At 46.0% G+C, this 16,967-nt stretch overlaps 1 protein-coding gene across 3 annotated transcripts in view; it reads right to left on the bottom strand.

Moving 5' to 3' along the window:
* Positions 1 to 16,967, bottom strand: part of FARP2 (FERM, ARH/RhoGEF and pleckstrin domain protein 2) — a 76,901-nt gene that overhangs the window by 2,302 nt on the left and 57,632 nt on the right. The window contains exons 15-27 of one of the 3 annotated variants that reach the window (XR_010029148.1): positions 16,839 to 16,928; positions 15,445 to 15,578; positions 14,509 to 14,590; positions 12,468 to 12,705; positions 10,594 to 10,724; positions 9,764 to 9,832; positions 9,287 to 9,376; positions 8,538 to 8,620; positions 6,348 to 6,466; positions 5,464 to 5,627; positions 2,784 to 2,923; positions 2,129 to 2,236; positions 610 to 729 (exon numbers count right to left, since the gene is read on the bottom strand). Coding sequence is in view for 1 of the 3 variants with exons in the window: in XM_063166599.1 (XP_063022669.1) it covers positions 578 to 729; positions 2,129 to 2,236; positions 5,464 to 5,627; positions 6,348 to 6,466; positions 8,538 to 8,620; positions 9,287 to 9,376; positions 9,764 to 9,832; positions 10,594 to 10,724; positions 12,468 to 12,705; positions 14,509 to 14,590; positions 15,445 to 15,578; positions 16,839 to 16,928 (1,460 nt within the window). In the remaining 2 variants the exon portion in view is untranslated. Of the gene's footprint in view, positions 1 to 577; positions 730 to 2,128; positions 2,237 to 2,783; positions 2,924 to 5,463; positions 5,628 to 6,347; positions 6,467 to 8,537; positions 8,621 to 9,286; positions 9,377 to 9,763; positions 9,833 to 10,593; positions 10,725 to 12,467; positions 12,706 to 14,508; positions 14,591 to 15,444; positions 15,579 to 16,838; positions 16,929 to 16,967 lie in introns of those variants that run through there. The other 2 variants (XR_010029149.1, XM_063166599.1) reach the window with 2 other exon arrangements.

Below are 16,967 nucleotides of genomic sequence, written 5' to 3'. Positions count from 1 at the left end.
GTCATGAGTTTTCTTTAGTATTGTAATTAGTAATTATTGTATTTAATTTAGTAATTGTTGTATTTAATTTATTTACAATAAAAATTATTGTCATTAATTTAGTATTTTCTTTAGTATGGTAATTCAGTATAGTACAGAATCTCTTTAATATATTATAGCATAATGTAATATAGTTTTAATAAAGCAATTGTTCAGCATTCTGAATCAATAGAGTCAGATGCCAGTCATTCCCTGATTAATATTAATTGGTTAATATTAATTAACCAATCACTCAAAGGTGTGTCCTAACTGTCAGGAGTTGCCTTTAGTATGTAATTTAGTATATCTCTTTAATATAGTATAGTACAATGTAATATAATATATTTATATTATATATATTTATATATATTATATTTAATATATATATTTATAATATAGTAATATATATATTTATAATATAGTTTTGATATGTTCAGCATTCTGAATCAATGGAGTCACATGCCAATCATTCCCTATATTCCCTGTAAGAGAGGATGGAATGACCAACCACTGAGTTAAGAGCAGGTTATAAACCAAGACAGAGAAAACAGAAAATTACCTCTCAAAGGTGTATTTGCTCTCAGCCCTGAAGAAGTACACGTGAGACTTGAACTGCAGCTTGAAGACATAATCCTTGTGAATGCCATCTGCCTCCACAGGGCAGCTGACCGTGTAGCCCAGCAGGGGGAGGCTGGCCAGGGGATAATCATCCTGCAAGAGCCCAAGAGCCCAGCCCTGAGTGCCAGGCACCCTGTGTGCCACAGGGCAGGGCTGTGCACCCTTGCTCAGAGACAACAGGAGAGCTCTTCTGCAAGGCCACCAACAGGTTATGATTAAACCTTCCCCCAACTCCTCTCATTTTTTATGGTTATTTGTTTCTGCTGCTCTGCCCAACGCTGCCTCCTGGGCTCCCTCCTCCTCCTCTGCACCCTTCCTATGGAACTCAAAGCACAGAGCTGACAAAAAAGTGAAGTAACCCTCACAAAAGAAATGTGACCTCAAGGCAAGAAGCCAGAATAATCCAATTACTGGGTTATTGTAGCTATGATATTTCCTGCAAGATTCTTTTTTTAAGATTTTTTCTCCTGAGAAGCTGACAGGCCTCAGGAACAAAATGTAAACAATGATTATCTGCTGCTGTGGAATGCAACAGGTGCATCTGGGATTGGTCTCATGTGGTTGTTTCTAATTAATGGCCAATCACAGTCAGCTGGCTCAGACTTCCTGTGTGAGACACAAGCTTTTGTTATTTTTTCTTTCCTTTTCTATTCTTAGCTAGCCTTCTGATGAAATCCTTTCTTCTATTCTTTTAGTATAGTTTTAATATAATATATATCATAAAATAATAAATCAGCTTTCTGAAACATGGAGTCAGATCCTCATCTCTTCCCTCATCCTCAGACTCCTGTGAACACATCACAGGTTATCACAGTTTATTTGATTAATAAGATGAAAGAATTGCACTGCACCATGGTTCATGATCAAGCAGTGCTGCATGCACCATGGGCAGAAAAACCCCTGGAGCCCGTCAGGCTGAGCTGAAGCCCAGCACAGAGAGAAGTGGGCAAAGAAGGCCCAGAGGCTGCTGTGTCCCTCACAGCCCTCAGTCACTGCATGAGGAGACATTTCCCCCTCAATCACAGAAGTTCAGAACCATCAGAACTGGAAATTCTGATTAAGTTCCACAAGAAGTGTGTTGTCATCTTATCTCAAAAGTTTCAAACCTCCTTGGTGTTTCTCATGGGCTTCTCCTCCAAGCACTGACTCTTTCTTCTCCACAAAGCAGCCACTGACTCCAGTTCCCTTCTCACCCAGCCACCCCACTCTTTTATAGCATCTTCTTCTCATTGCTTGCAGCTGTGGCCTGTTAAAGCCAGGCCTGTTCCTAATCCTTGGTAGTTGGCCCAGCTGCAACTCCTTAGGGGTAAGACTACTTTCCACACTATATTTTCTTATATTCTATACCCCTACAGAAGTGCCCACCGCCTTTCAGAGATCAGCTTTATTATTAATTAATTACCTCCTCTTCCCCTGGACTGTCCCTCAAACAGCAGTGATTGAAAGCCCAGGATCCCCAGGTGCCCCCAGGACCTGCCCATCACCCCCTCACCTGGTGTGTCTTGTAGAAGAACAAGCAGAAGTTGGTGAAGACCACCCAGAGTTTCTGCCAGCCATTGCTGTTCTTGAATTTCCTCAGCAGATACCCAGAGAGCTGGTTCTGGCACAGAAGGAAAAGAGAATTCCCTGGAATCACAGGCTGCAATCCTGCTGCAGCCCAGCCCTGCTCCTGTCCCCTCACCCAGGCATGGTGACAGCCACCAGGGTCCCTCCCTTCCAGCCACCCTTTCTGACATGCAGAAAAGCCAAGTGGAACACACTGTGTGAGAAGAGAAACAAAGCAGGAGAGGACACAGAGGGCTGCAGAGCTGGGAGATAAACAACACAAGCTACACAAAGCAAAGCTGGCATGGAAGGGGCTGCAGGGAGGGGAACACTGCCTTGGAGTCAGCCAGCAGCACAGGGAAACCTCTGGCATGGAATGGCAACACAGGAATTTTGTAATTTGAGAAAAAGACAGGATATGTGGCAGATTTACAGAGAGAGCCATTTTTCTGAGGCATAAACAGAAGGAAATCCTGTCTTAACAAGGCACACATCTGCCTCTGAGGATGAGGATCCTCATGTGAGCAGTTAGGAAGCAGGACATTTTCCTGGGCATCCCAGGGCTCCTCCCCACCAGCACAACATGTGAGAGGCATCTTTACCTGGATCATGCACAAGTAATCAGACAGGGAAAGGCTCTGGTTCCGGTACCAGCAAACATGGGTGATTGTGTTGGGCCGTTGGGCCTGGCCCAGCAAATAGCGAGGAGGAAGCTCTGGAGAAACAGCAAGAGAGCAGAAAACTGAGCAGAGAAAGGGGAAGAGAAAGAGAAAAACAGAATGTTAGGGTGAGAGGAGTGATGCAAGAAAGGTGGCTGTCAAAGGAAAATGGATTGTGAGAAAAATGACGGTGTTAGAACATGGAACAGGTCAGAGTGAGAGCGAGTGCACAAATCACACATTCCATCCCAGAGCCTGCAGCAGGCTGGGCTTGTTATCCATGCACAGAACTGGTGCTTTTCCCCAGGTGTCAGCAGGGAAAGGCCTGGGCCCTCCAACAGAAACCACAACTCGGCCAGCTCAAGTGCCCAATGTCTGTACCTCAAGCCCAGCTCACACCTACAGCACTTCCCTACCAAGCTGATCCACAAGGTCTCTATCAGAAAAACACAGGAGCTCCAGTGCCCAAACTTTCAACTCCACTTGAACAAGTGCCTCAAGAGCAGAGCAGGACAGGCAGGCCCAGACACAGCTGCAGCCCCCTGCCCCATTGCCTTTGTCAGGTGAGTGACTTCCTTTTCCAGTCCATGTTATTTAGGGTCCTTCCCACTTCAGGAAGTCTTCCCAGCCTCCAGGCAGGTGTCCTGCCCTGCCAAACTGCTGCATAAAGTAAAACCAGAGTTGGTGTAAGCAGTGTAAGGAGTGCTGAGCTGATCAGCCTCAAAATCTGCAGGATTCAGTGCCCAAATGTGCCACCAGTGCTGCCCTGCACTGTGAGGAGCAGTCAGACTGCAGGAACCAGTGGCTCACAGAACCCAAAAAGGTTTGGGCTGGAAGGGACCGTAGAGCTCATCTGGTTCCAACCCCTGCCATGGGCAGGGACCCCCTCCTCTAGACCAGGCTGCTCAGAGTCCCCTCCAGCCTGCCCTTGGACACCTCCATAATCAACATCTCTGCTCAGCATAAAATGAGGCTGCCATGAAAGGACACTTGGCTGCTCAGTCCTGCCAGCAAGGGAAGGGCAGAGAATTCCAACTGAATTCCCTCTTAATTCTGGGTGCAGCACAGCAGCTAACCAGAGCTCTGTACAGCACAGTCAGTCTCTCAAGGAAAATATCATGGAGAGGGGACCATTACAATCATAGAACCTTTAAGGTTGGAAAAGACCTCCAAGATCATCAATTTGACTAAATTCCACTTAACAATTTAGCAAAGGGCCACATCCACACAATCTCTGAACATTTCTGGGGATAGTGACCCAACCACTGCCCTGGGCAGCCTGTTCCAATGCTTAACCACTCTTTTTGCTAAGAAATTCTTCCTGATTCCCAACCTGAACCTCCACTGTGCAGCTTGAGGTGATTCCCTCTTGTCCTGTCCCTTGTTCCCTAGGAGCAGAGCCTGACCCCCACCTGGCTGCTCCCTCCTGTCAGGAGTTGTGGAAAGCCAGAAGGTCCCCCTGTAGATGCCATGGCACAGAGAGAAACAGGAAGCATTTCTCACAGGAGCTTGTGAAAAGTTTTAGGGAGCTGGAAAGATGTGATAACTTGTTGACTATAAACAATTTGCAAGTAGTGTTTTTCTACTTTATTTTTCTGTTCCTCTCAAGGACAGTGTGTGAGAAAGATGTTTCTGTTAGTCAGCCAATAGAACAGAATCTATTGTACCACTCTGTCGCAGACATCTTTTTATGAAAAATCCTTTCCTTAGGATTTTTTCTCCTGAGAAGCTGACAGGCCTCAGGAAAAAAATGTAAACAATGATTATCTGCTGCTGTGGAATGCAACAGGTGCCTCTGTGATTGGTCTCATGTGGTTGTTTCTAATTAATGGCCAATCACAGTCAGCTGGCTCAGGCTCTCTGTCCGAGACACAAACCTTTGTTATCATTCCTTTCTATTCTTAGCCAGCCTTCTGGTGAAACCTTTTCTTCTATTCTTTTAGTATAGTTTTAATGTAATATATATCATAAAATAATAAATCAAGCCTTCTGAAACATGGAGTCAGATGCTTGTCTCTTCCCTCATCCAAGAACCCCTGTGAACACAGTCACACCACTCTATAAAAACCATGTGGTTTTTTTGAATAAAGCCTTCTTTGCCTTTTCTAAAAAAAAACCAAACAAAAAAACCCCCAAAAAACAAGAAAAAGAAAAAAAAAACAACACAAAAACCACCCCCCTGAGCCTCCTTTTCTCCACGTTGAGCCCCTCCAGCTGCTCCTGGTGCTCCAGATCCTCCCCCAGCTCCACTGTCACTCTCTGGACACGCTCCAGTTCCTCAATGTCCTTCTTGTGGTGAGGGTCCCAAAACTGAGCCCAGGATTGGAGGTGCAGCAGCAGTGCCCAGCAGTGCAGCAGCAGTGCCAGTGCCCAGCAGTGCAGCAGCAATGCCACTGCTCAGTCCTGCAGCAAAGCAGGGTGACACCCAAAGGAGAATTCAGCCCCAGCACATCCTGAATTTCCTGTAACCCTTCCCCGCTTCGTTCCCGCTGCCCAAGCGAAGCCCTGCTGCACGGAGAGCAGACACACAGACAGCCAGACAGGGGGACAGCATGCACAGGTGGGGGTGCCCAGGCTCTCCCTGGCTGAGAGGGGGCACAGGGGCCAGGGCTGGCCCGGGTACCTCGACGGCCGCGCTGTGGTCGGCCATGGAGACGCTGGTGCTGCGGTACCAGCACACGTGCACCGTGGTGTTGGCACGGGGCTGGCTCTGCCTGTCCAGGGAGCTACGGGAGGAGTGAATGTCATCTTCTGACTCCTGCTCTACTGACACCTCATCTGAGGATCCTGGGGAGGAGAATGGGGCAGTGGTTTAAGTAAACTGTGCAATAGAAAAGTGAGAGAAGCTGGGATGTCTGAGAAAGGAGGTTTTCTCTTGTCATGTCCAGCTGAACTGGTTACACGGCTCCTGCACCACTCTGAGCACATCAGTCTGGGTTTCAACTCAGTTCTGCCTGGGGCAGCTGGCTCACAGCATCCAAGGATGGTCTGGGTTGGAAGGGACCTTAAAGCTTATCATTCCAACCCCCTTCCACTAGATTAAAATCACAGAGTGGTCTGAGTAGTGCTGTGACAGACCTACAGAGGTCTCCAAGAAAAAATACTCCATGTTTCAGCACAGCCATAACACCCCCAGACAGGCACAGGAATACTGGGCTGTAAAAGCTGACCTCCAGAGAATCTACATTTTGGACAAAAACACTCACCACATAGTTAAATTGAGAAAAAGCTATGTGAGGGTTTTTAGGATTTTATAAAGTCCCTTTGTAAGGGACCTTATAAAATTAACAACTCTGCAATGGGAGCATCTCTGCTGCATTTAAAGCTGCCCTGAACATCAGTCTGGGAAGACAAGCATATTTCTTTTGATTAAAACCAAAGCCCAATTAATTCTCCATCATCATATGAACTATAAAAATACATCATTTATGTCATCAAACTCACAAAAGGAAAAGCAGAAAGGACAGGACAAGTGCTGCTTTCAGGGGGGCAGGGAACAGCACTTACTGTTGGAGCGGTTGCAGACGGAATTTTCCAGAAGCATCTCGGATTTCTCTGTGGATTTCTTGGCCATCTCAATGGCCACATTCAGGTCTTCCATCCACTTGCCCATCTCCAGGCGGGTGCTGCAAGGGAAGCAGAGGCAGTGGGCATCTCAAGGGAAGCAGAGGCAGTGGGCATCTCCAGGGAAGCAGAGGCAGTGGGCATCTCCAGGGAAGCAGAGGCAGTGGGCATCTGCCAGCCCAGAGCTGTGCCCTGCTGCTGAAGGCACAGGTCACTGCCCAAAGCAAGGGGCAGTATCCTTCCATTAGATAAATAAAACCAAAATTAGAATTCCTCCAAAGCTGGAGCTTTCCAGAGAGGAAACTGACCTCATACAGCCTCCACCTCTACAGTCAAGCCTTGAAACAAGACTAAATTAACAATTGAACACTTGGACTTTACAGCAAATAAAATGAACAGACAGCAGGCAGGGTCAGGAGAGAATTCTGGAGATGGGGGATAGGAGCCATTATTTTTTTGAAGGATAAATGGCAGCCTGAAGCACAGCCCATCTTTTAAAGAGCACCTGACATCTCAAGCAAGTAAAACCCAGAGCACAGAAAGAGGAAATTTCTTTCCCCGCTCCCAGGATCCTACAAGGTGAGACCTTCACAGCCCTTCAAGGTGTATCTGTATCCACAGGGATGCAACAGTGGAAGGTTTGGCTTTAGACACAGCCACAACATTTCTTTGTTTTGGTAACCACCTTTTTTTTCTGGAAGTTTTTAATTTAGACTGAAGATTCCAACATGGTCGAAGCCTAGCAGTAATTTTTATTTTTGACAGGTAACCTTTGAGCTATTTTAAAGTCATGAGAAGGTAAAATTCTATTTATTTTTCTAAATTTAGGAATCTTTCAAGCACCTTAGACTCACAGCTGCTGGGAAATGGTTGATCTTAAAAAAATTGCATTCTAAGTGTTAGGTTGGAATTTTAAAAAATAAATCTGCATACCAAAGGTATTGGCTCCTGTGCCATTACACACCTGCTTTATAAATATACTGTAGTGGTTATTTTTCAAAAACAGGTCATGAAGCAGTAAAATCCCTGTGATTTAAGGCTGAGATTTAGTGCTCCCACCCTGCATCGCTGGCATTTCTGATTCCAGCTGGGTTTTCACAGCAGACTTGCAAAAAGACAAAAACTCCTAAAGCTGATCCTGACTCCAGGGGTAGGGGCCACCCTAATTACAAAAGGCACCAAACTCACTGCACAGGGATAACTGAGGCTGAAAATTGATTGTTTTTATTTCTAAGCCAGCCTTTAATTTTCCCCCAGCTTCCTCCATGAGATTCTGCAGGAACTCTCCCCTCTTCACAGCAATTTTTATGTTCTGAATTTTCATTCTAAAATATTTGTACGTTTAGATTTTTGTCTCCTGAAGTGGTTTGAAGGATGACACTGGCAATTCCCAAATAAACAAATACAATTGCAAACTTATTGCTGCTATTTGTGCTTTGGGTCAGACAGAAACACAGACTCACAGGATGGTTTGGGTGGGAAGGGAACTTAAATCTCATCTCATCCCACCCCATGAGGGCAGGGACACCTCCCACTGTCCCAGGTGGCTCCAAGCCCTGTCCAGCCTGGCCTGGGGCACTGCCAGGGATCCAGGGGCAGCCACAGCTGCTCTGGGCACCCTGTGCCAGGGCCTCACCACCCTCACAGAGAAGAATTTACTCCCAGTATCCCATCCAACCCTGCCCTCTGGCAGTGGGAAACCATTTCCCCTTGTCCTGTCCCCACAGGCCCCTCTCCAAAGTCTTTTTCTACTTTCCTTGTTGGCTCCTTCAGGCTTGCAAGGCCATAATTTGGTCACCCCAGAGCTTCTCTTCTCCAGGTGAACAGTCCCAGCTGTGCCAGCCTTTCCTCCCAGCAGAGCTGCTCCATCCCTCTGCTCACCCTGGTGCCTCCTCTGGGCTCTCTCCAGCAGCTCCAGCTCCTTCCTGTGCTGGGCCCCAGGGCTGGGGCAGCTCTGCAGGTGGGGTCTCACCTGAGCAGGGCAGAGGGGCACAATCCCAACCCCTTTCCTGCTGCCCACACTGGGGATCAGCCCAGGATAAACTAACTGCTCCTTCCCAATATTCAACACTGAAAAAGGAGCTGTGAAGAGTCCTGGGCTTATTTTGAAGTCCAGAGGAAAAGCAGGATTACCTGGCTGCCACCACTATGGTTTTCTGTGCAGAATAGATTGTGAAGCAGTGTGGGACAGACCACTCATTCTCACTCTCCTCCACCTGCAGGAAAAGAAAATATTTTTCTCATCAGTGCTCAGGCACCAATAAACACTAAAACTGTCCTGTGCTGGCTGGGACTGGAGTCAAACAGGATCCCAACCCTGCTGCAGGGAGTGCAGAACAGCAACTCTCTGATGAATACCAGCTACTTTCAAGTCTATTTTGGCTCTCTATGAAAATCTATGGTGTGTTTCTACTGCAGGGGCACAGCAGCACTTGCAGCAGGGCAGGGAAAGGAAGGGTTGGAGCAGATTTGGCTCATTACTCACCGGGGGGTCAAGCACTATCAGCTGCAAACCAAAGACAGAAAGAACAATCCTGTTAGAAAAGGTGTGGGGAGGCAGGAGCATTGATTACATGCCCAGCTGTGTGCAGGGGGACAAAACACCAGGATAAATAAATCCCTATTTCCAGATCAGCCTCTCACAACAGTGTGAGAACGAATGGGCAACGGGGCGTGCTCCAGCTGTTGTGCTAATGTGGAAGGAACAGACTCATCACCTGCAGATAAACAAAGCTCTGTTTGACACACATCAAGGTCCAAGTGCTGCTGAGACCTGCCTTGGAGCAGTTTGTGGCTTTGGTCCTTGTGCCCTGAAGGAATTCCTCAGCCTGACTTAGGCAAAACCATTTCCTTAACCCTGTGGTGCAAATGGAACCACTTACCAACATGCCATGCAGAGAGAGGTGTCCGTGGATTTTGAACTGATTTGTCCCTGTGACCCCTTTGCTTGTGTACAGTAACATATCTGAGAACTGCAAAGGCAGGAAGAGAACAATCAGTGCTCTGAGAGCAGCAGGCAGGGCCAACGATTTTTTGACATCTCCTTGAAAATCTGTTGTTTAAAGGCCACTGTAGATGCATGAAAAATGCCATTTCTCAGTCAGCCAACTACCCTTCCAACCTCTTTTTTGTTTACTTATAAAAGAGGAAATAAATTTTTAAATTCTGTTAAAACTCTGTGCCATTAAGGAACCAAGTTGACCAGGGAGTAGTACCACAACCACACCCTCTAAAAACATTGCTTAGAGTGAGTTTTCAGTCTCAGGTGCTGATTTTCAACACAAGCACATAAAAACACACTTCCTCAACAACTTTATCTTGAAGACTTTGGGTTTATAAAAGTCAGGAGCAACACCCACCAGAAAGAACATCCTCTGCTGTAAGCCCTTCTTAGTGAGCTTGTACAAGCAACCTTCCCGGATAAACTCCTGCAGTGGAAAAGAAAAAATTAAATAATATTTGATCTTTCCTGAATGGGGGAATTTTATTTTCATCCCAGAGTACACAGAGTTGATTGGTGCCCAGCAATGACCACTAACAGATTTCTTAGAGGCCCAATGACACTTTCCTTCCTTTTTTGGGACATGAATCAGCTCCTTGCTGCAGCCAGCATTTAAATCGGTGAAGGAAGAGAAGGGAAAGGAGCAGAATTCCTGTTGGACACCAGCAGTTCACCTATCACACTTACATCCCACTGCAGTGACTGCCAGAGCATCCCCAAAGCCCATGCGATGCTCCTGTATCTATGCCCAGTACATCTATCAAAAACAAAGAAACAAAAATCCAGGCAGGAACTGCACAAACTCCTGTAACACAGAGGCACCCACACCAGCTCAGCCCAGTGCTGTGCTCTCACCATCCCTGTGCCCTCTGAGTTTGCTCCAGGCAGACTCAAGCAGAGCTGGGAGTGCATTTGCAGCAGGACACAGCAGTTCCCAGTCACTCACAGCACCCAGCACAGCCAGTATCTGTACTGGGAACACAAAACTGCAGCCAGAGCTTAAGCAGAGTCTTTCTGATCAGAATATCCCCAAGGGGATGATCCACCATCCATGGCATTCACTAAGAGAACTTCAGTTACATGAAGCTACACAGACCAGAGGGGCAGTGATGGCAAATCCTCACTCCAAAGGCACTTCCTTGGAAATAAAACCACCAAAGGCTCCAAAAACTCAGCAGAGGCACTTACCCTGCCAGGTGCTGTGAGATTGTCTACCCCAATCAGGTCATGCTGCAGCTCTGTAAGCTTCTGGAAGTTTTCCAGGCGGATGAGGCTGTGCTGCAGCTGGGAGGTCATTTCTGTGACTTCCTTCAGAGCATCTGTGTGGAGAACAGCACCAGTGGGACCAGAGCAGAGCAATCCAGGCCACCCATTTCACCCCTGGAAAACTGAATCTGAAACTTAGATCTGAAATTTATAGCCAATTCTAGAACAGAATGGTCATATGGAAGGGACCCACAATGTCCAAATGCCAATTTAAGTGTATTTTAGAGAAGGATAAAAAGAGCAAGCAACTTCACAGCATTTCCTATGCTTCTGGAGATCATTATGTATCTGAGATTTTGCTTAAACAAAAAGCATTAACCATGCAGCTGAAAGTAAATGAAAAAATCAAACTACTTCTGCCAAAGAGTACTTAGTCATGAATGGACTTTACTACACACACTTCTGATGCTGCAAAACAAGCATTTTTGGTCACATTTTTAAATCTAAATGACAAAAAGGTTGTAAAAAAAAACTCCTCTTTTTTTTTCCCCTGCTAGGAGACAAGAAAAGGTCATTTTCCAGCTTTGGGATGCATCATGAGAAACCCACTTCCTGGAATGCCAGGAAAAAGAAGCACTTACATTGAATTTGTGAACATAACTGAAAATAAGTGAAGCTAAGTGTTCAAGGCCAGGCTGGACAGGAGCATCATGATCTAGCAAAATCATCCCTGCCCATGGTGGAAGGGGAATGAGCTGAGTTTTAAGCTTTCTTTTAACCCAAACCATTCTGAGATTCTATGAGTGTGTAATTCTTGTGTTCCCAGGGCACAGGCAGAGTTTTGATGCCCATGGGGAGAGTGCTGCCAGCAGGACAGGACTGGGCTGTAGGAGCCATGGGGGTAGGACAGCTGGGACAGACAGAGATGAGAGATCTCTGCAGCCAGGGCGGAGAACTTGGGGTTCATTGCCAAGGGCCTGGGTGCAGGGCCCTGCTGGGATTTGGGGTTCATTGCAAAGGGCCTGGGTGCAGGGCCCTGCTGGGATTTGGGGTTCATTGCCAAGGGCCTGGGTGCAGGGCCCTGCTGGGATTTGGGGTTCATTGCAAAGGGCCTGGGTGCAGGGCCCTGCTGGGATTTGGGGTTTATTGCAAAGGACCTGGGTGCAGGGCCCTGCTGGGATTTGGGGTTCATTGCCAAGGGCCTGGGTGCAGGGCCCTGCTGGGATTTGGGGTTCATTGCAAAGGGCCTGGGTGCAGGGCCCTGCTGGGATTTGGGGTTCATTGCAAAGGGCCTGGGTGCAGGGCCCTGCTGGGAGCTGCCAAACACAGCTCAGAGCAGGCCTGAGAGAAGAGAGGGGGAGAGAGGATGACAGGGTAAGAGGGTAAGAGCATAAGGGAGTAAAAAAGGTTAGAGAGTAAAAAAGGTAAGAGAGCGTGAGGTTCCTATTACAATACCATAAATCTTCTTCTGTGCTGAATATTCTGGTTCTCACTAACCAATCTAGTACAATATACAAATCCTATAGCATTTACATACAGCCTGTAAGAATCATTACATTACCACACTGTGTAACATTTTAAACCCTAAAACTCCTCTTTGGGCCCCTTCTGCCAAGCTGTAGGGTCTGCTCTGACCCTTGGGCCTGTCTGCAAGCAGAGGGTGTTGTTCCATCAAAAAGGGATTACCTTCACCCAGCCACACCATTGTTTTCCTGCTGTTCAGTAACTGAGGTATCTCAGAGCTTGCTTTCATTTCAATCTCACTTATAGTTTCCATATTCTCAAAATCTTTTGCCACACAATCCCATTTCTAAGGCTTTCCTGTTGCACCTTCCCCACACCGGGCGCTCACTCACTGCGGCAGTCGGCGAAGTCCCGGTGCTCTGCTGTGTAGTGCTTGCACAGCCTCCCCAGGATCAGCTTGTAGTGCATCAGTCTCTGGATGGGTTTGAGCAGAAAGGTGTTGAGGGGCAGGTAGCAAACCTTCTGCAGCTCAAACTCCTTATAAACCATCTCCAGCTTCTTGAGGCGTTTGGTTGCTTTCTCCAGTTCCGTCAGGACCTCGTCGTGTTTCTGCAGGTAGCCCGTGAACTCCTGTGGAAATGGACACAAAGTGAGTTGCATCAAAGGAAAACAGTCCTTCATCATTAAAGGAAGTGGCAGACAGCTCCTAATCAAGGTCAAAATAGGTGTTTGTATGGCATTGTGCCTGCTGAGGATACCAAATGCTGGTGATACAAATAGCAGTCCCACACTCCTGCACTCCCATTCAAGCCATTGGTTTTAATTAAATAAATACTCCACTACTGTAGCACTAATGTAACTGTCCCACATAGGCACTCTGCACCACATAAAGCTGATTTCATTCCAGAAGAAATTATTCTGCCTTTAAAAAATATGTATATTTTTAAATTAAATGACCTTGTGAATCAAGGTCTCAATAGGGGAGCTAAATAAATAACTTTTCTTTGTTTTCTGCTGAATAACCAACAAACACCACTTATCAAGGTAAATGTAGGTGCCTAAATAAGCAACAGTGATACAAAACCTTCCTGCAATTATTTTACCATGTTTAAAATTGTTTCTCAAAAATAAATAAGGTTACTTCGAGATTGACTGAAAAAGAAAAGTTTTAGATGGGATATTGGAAAGAAATTCTTCCCTGTGAGGGTGGTGTCAGGTACTAGAATCTGATAGTTCATGGCCTAAACATTGTTAGGAACCTTTTTCCTGTTGTATAAAGAAGTTACAGCCACAGAAGCCCAGCCCTCCCTGAAGATGCCTGACTGGAACTTTGGACTGAGAGTTAAGATGCCTTGATAAGATAAAGGGAACACTATTATTCAATAATCGTGGGTCAGGGAGAATAAACAAGGCAGAGGGAAAAGAACGCATGCCCAAGAAAGCCAAACCCAGCAGAAAATCATTCCTGACTGGGTTTGGGAGGGGGAGGCCATAGCCCAAAAGGTCAGGTTTGCATGGAACCCCAAATAAAGGGGAGAGGAGGAGAGTTTTGGGTGCTCAGCAAAACCTCTGGTCAGAGGCAGTGAACACTCACCCTCCCTTACACCAAACTGGATCAGTTGTAAAACCCCCCAACCCCAGGGTGGCCACATCCATGGGACATGCATGTGGGAGGCAGCTGAGGAGAGGTCTTGGTCCATCCAAGACCCCCTCAAAGTGCTTCCCAGACTCATTCCTGTGGCCTTGCACCACAGGACTGCACAGGATGCAGTCATTCACTCTGCTGCAACAGACTGTGTAAGAGTTGCCCCTCTCCAGGGGAGGTACCTGGCCATTCCACCGGGCCTGAGCACATATTAATCCCTATTAATGATTCTGTGTTTTGTGGGGGACCCTCAGCACCAAGAAGACCAACTGGACAGGATCATCAGGACACAGGTGGGATGCACAGAGTGATGATATTTTCTTTAATCTCTCTCTTTCTGTTCCCCCACATCTGTTCTATTTCTTTCACTTCCTTCTCTCTCTCTCTGATATTTACTATTAAATAAAGCCCATACTATTGACTTTGGCATATGGTCTCATTGCGTTTCTAATTTTTTTTTTTTGCATTTCTAATAATTTCAAGAACCAGACTGTAACAGGTGGTGAGACCCTGGTACAGGGTGCCCAGAGAAGCTGTGGCTGCCCTGGATCCCTGGCAGTGTCCAAGGCCAGGCTGGACAGGGCTTGGAGCAACCTGGGACAGTGGAAGGTGTCCCTGCCATGGCAGGGGGTGGAATGGGATGGGCTTTAAGGCCACTTCCAGCCCAAACCCTCCTGGGATTCTGTGATGAATGGAAATATTAACTCTGAGCTCTGATCCTTGACAAAACAAAACCAAACAGAACACCTCAATAATCCCAAAATTCCAGGTCTTGCAGCCTGTGTTACCTTGAGAGCATGCATGTTCCTGAGCATGACATCCCCAATGCGCTGGAAATCCCCCTTCACGTGAGCATTGCTCCTGCCTTCCCTGGAACACACATGAGGAGAAAAGGAGAAGGAAACATGCATGGGGGATCAAGAAGTTCCTGTTTTCTCCCTCCATCTTCCCTTGAAATTCACAAAAATCTATAGGCATTTGACATTCTGATTTCACTGCTCAGATTGAGAACTTGGTACGTTAAATATGGATGCTGCACAAAACAGCAAACACAAAGACATGCTTAAAAAACTGAGAAAGGACTAGAAAGGAGCTTGTGTGAAAGTCTATTTGAGAGTTTTACATTCCAGACCTCCACATAAACATCATAACACGACCCCACCTGATTTTGTGAATTTATTTTTGTTCACACTTTGTTTACGTAGATCACCTCCTTTTGAAAGGAAGTTATACTGTAATATATAACATGGCAGGTCAGGAGAAAATAATGCAAAGTTTAAAAACATCATGTGTGAAATAAACTGCATTGCAAGAACTAAACTCCCATCTTAATCACAAAAATGTTTCCTAGATTTTCACCTGGAGATTTCATTAAAGGTGGGGAAAAAACACATGCATCATCTTTTTGATCATGTGTTCCTTCTTTTTTCTAAGGCTTAATAAGCACTATCAGATTATATCAACAATTGATGATCTTAAAGGTGTTTTCCAAGCTAAATGATTCTGTGATTACAAAACCCTCAGTCTGGTGCACAAGTCATACAACTACAAGATATTATATACAAAGCAAAGATTAGAAAATGGCCTTTGTGCAACATGGTTTGTACTTTTTTCATGGCTTTAATTTCATAAAAGATTTCTCCTTGCTTCTGTTGATGCAGAAATACCAATTGCAGTCTGGTTTGGATGTAAGGATGTATAAAAAGGTCCCCCATGTCACTTACCAGAGGGAGAGCCTCTGTTCAATCTCCTTGAGAAAGCCTCTGTGGAACTCATAGATGGGGTCAATGTTGGAGAAGAGCAGGGTCATCAGGCCCTCGGGCATGGCATTCTCCTTGATCACAGCACTGCGGAACCACTGCCACAAAACCAGAAATTCTCATCAATGTCTCTGCTTCAGAAATTCATTGTTAGCATGAAAATTCCTGCTCCTGAAGTGATGGGAGAGGAGAGAGTATGCACAGGGAAAAAGCAGGGAGGAAGTAGTAGTATTTAGGAAAGACGTAATTTGTGAAAAATGGAAAGAAGGGATTTTTTTTCTGTGCCAAATATGAGGAAGATGAGGGCCATGGTTGGCTGTGGGCACCAGCTGGTTTCTGAATGCAATGATGGGATGGTTGGGGACAGCTGAGTGACAGTCAGTTACCCAGTGGCTGCCCCAGCTGCTGCCACTTCCACGCAGATAAAACTGCTCTCAAAACTGCCTGGAGCCTGTGCCAGTCACTCAGCTGAAGATCTCGTTGAGGTCACATTCCACACTTTAGTGCTTCTGGCAGGGATGGGGGTATTACAAAAATCCTCTGAGATTTTTCCCCCTTCTTTTAGGAGAAGTGCTGGGAAGCCTGTAGGAGGAATTGGAGTGAGATGGTGCTCAATGAGCTTGCAGAGAACACCTCCACTGAGGCCATGAAGCATTGAGGGAATCAAGCTTTTCTTTAATGAAATTAAAACAACAGCTTATAGGAAGGCAACAGTCACAATGCTCAAACACTGAGCTCATGAACAAAAAAAGCTCTTTTAGAAGCACATGAACTAGAAATTCATGCTGCCCTCCAAACTGGGACTCACTTGTCTATTCTGAGTGAAAGGAGGAGGAAGAAACAGAAGCAGCAAAACAAGAAGAAACTCTTCAAACCCCCATGGGTTTGATGCCCTTTGCAACTGCCATCTGCTCACAGACCCACAGGCACAAGGCTAAAAGCTTTCCAAGGCTAAAAACTTCCCAAGGAAAACCAAAAAAAAGAGAAGACAGCCAGGTTATAAGCAGAGCTGGCAGGTATCACTGAAACAGTGTTGTGCAGTTGCAACACAAAATCAGAGTTAGCCTGAAAACACAGATTACTAAAAATCATGTAATATTAACAAGGTAAGGGACTCCTGTAAAATGTTTTTAGGCTTTCCTTGTTGACAGTTTTCAGAGCAAAAGTTTGCCTAGGTCATCAGAATGGCACAGGATGCAGCTGCTGAAGTCCAGGGAAGGAGCTATGCAACAAGGAAGGGGACAGCTGCTTGGCTCATGGATTATGCTACATCACAAGAAGAAATTCCAAGTTTTTCCAATCTAACAACCACAAATCTGTCATAAAAAGGGAAAAGAAATAAAGTCAAAGGCACTTACCACTGTAATGACCTCCAGGTCCTTTAAATAGGTGCGTTCTGTGGCCAGGATCTCCTTTGCTATGAAGTATGCCTTGTCTGTGGGGCAGCGCTGGAAGGACACACAGACACCAGTGAGAACTGAAACACA

This window comes from Melospiza melodia, chromosome 12 (assembly GCF_035770615.1).
Source record: "Melospiza melodia melodia isolate bMelMel2 chromosome 12, bMelMel2.pri, whole genome shotgun sequence".
NCBI lineage: Eukaryota > Metazoa > Chordata > Aves > Passeriformes > Passerellidae > Melospiza > Melospiza melodia.
Note: the sequence above shows the minus strand (reverse complement) of the source record. Positions and strands in the feature narration are given on the sequence as shown.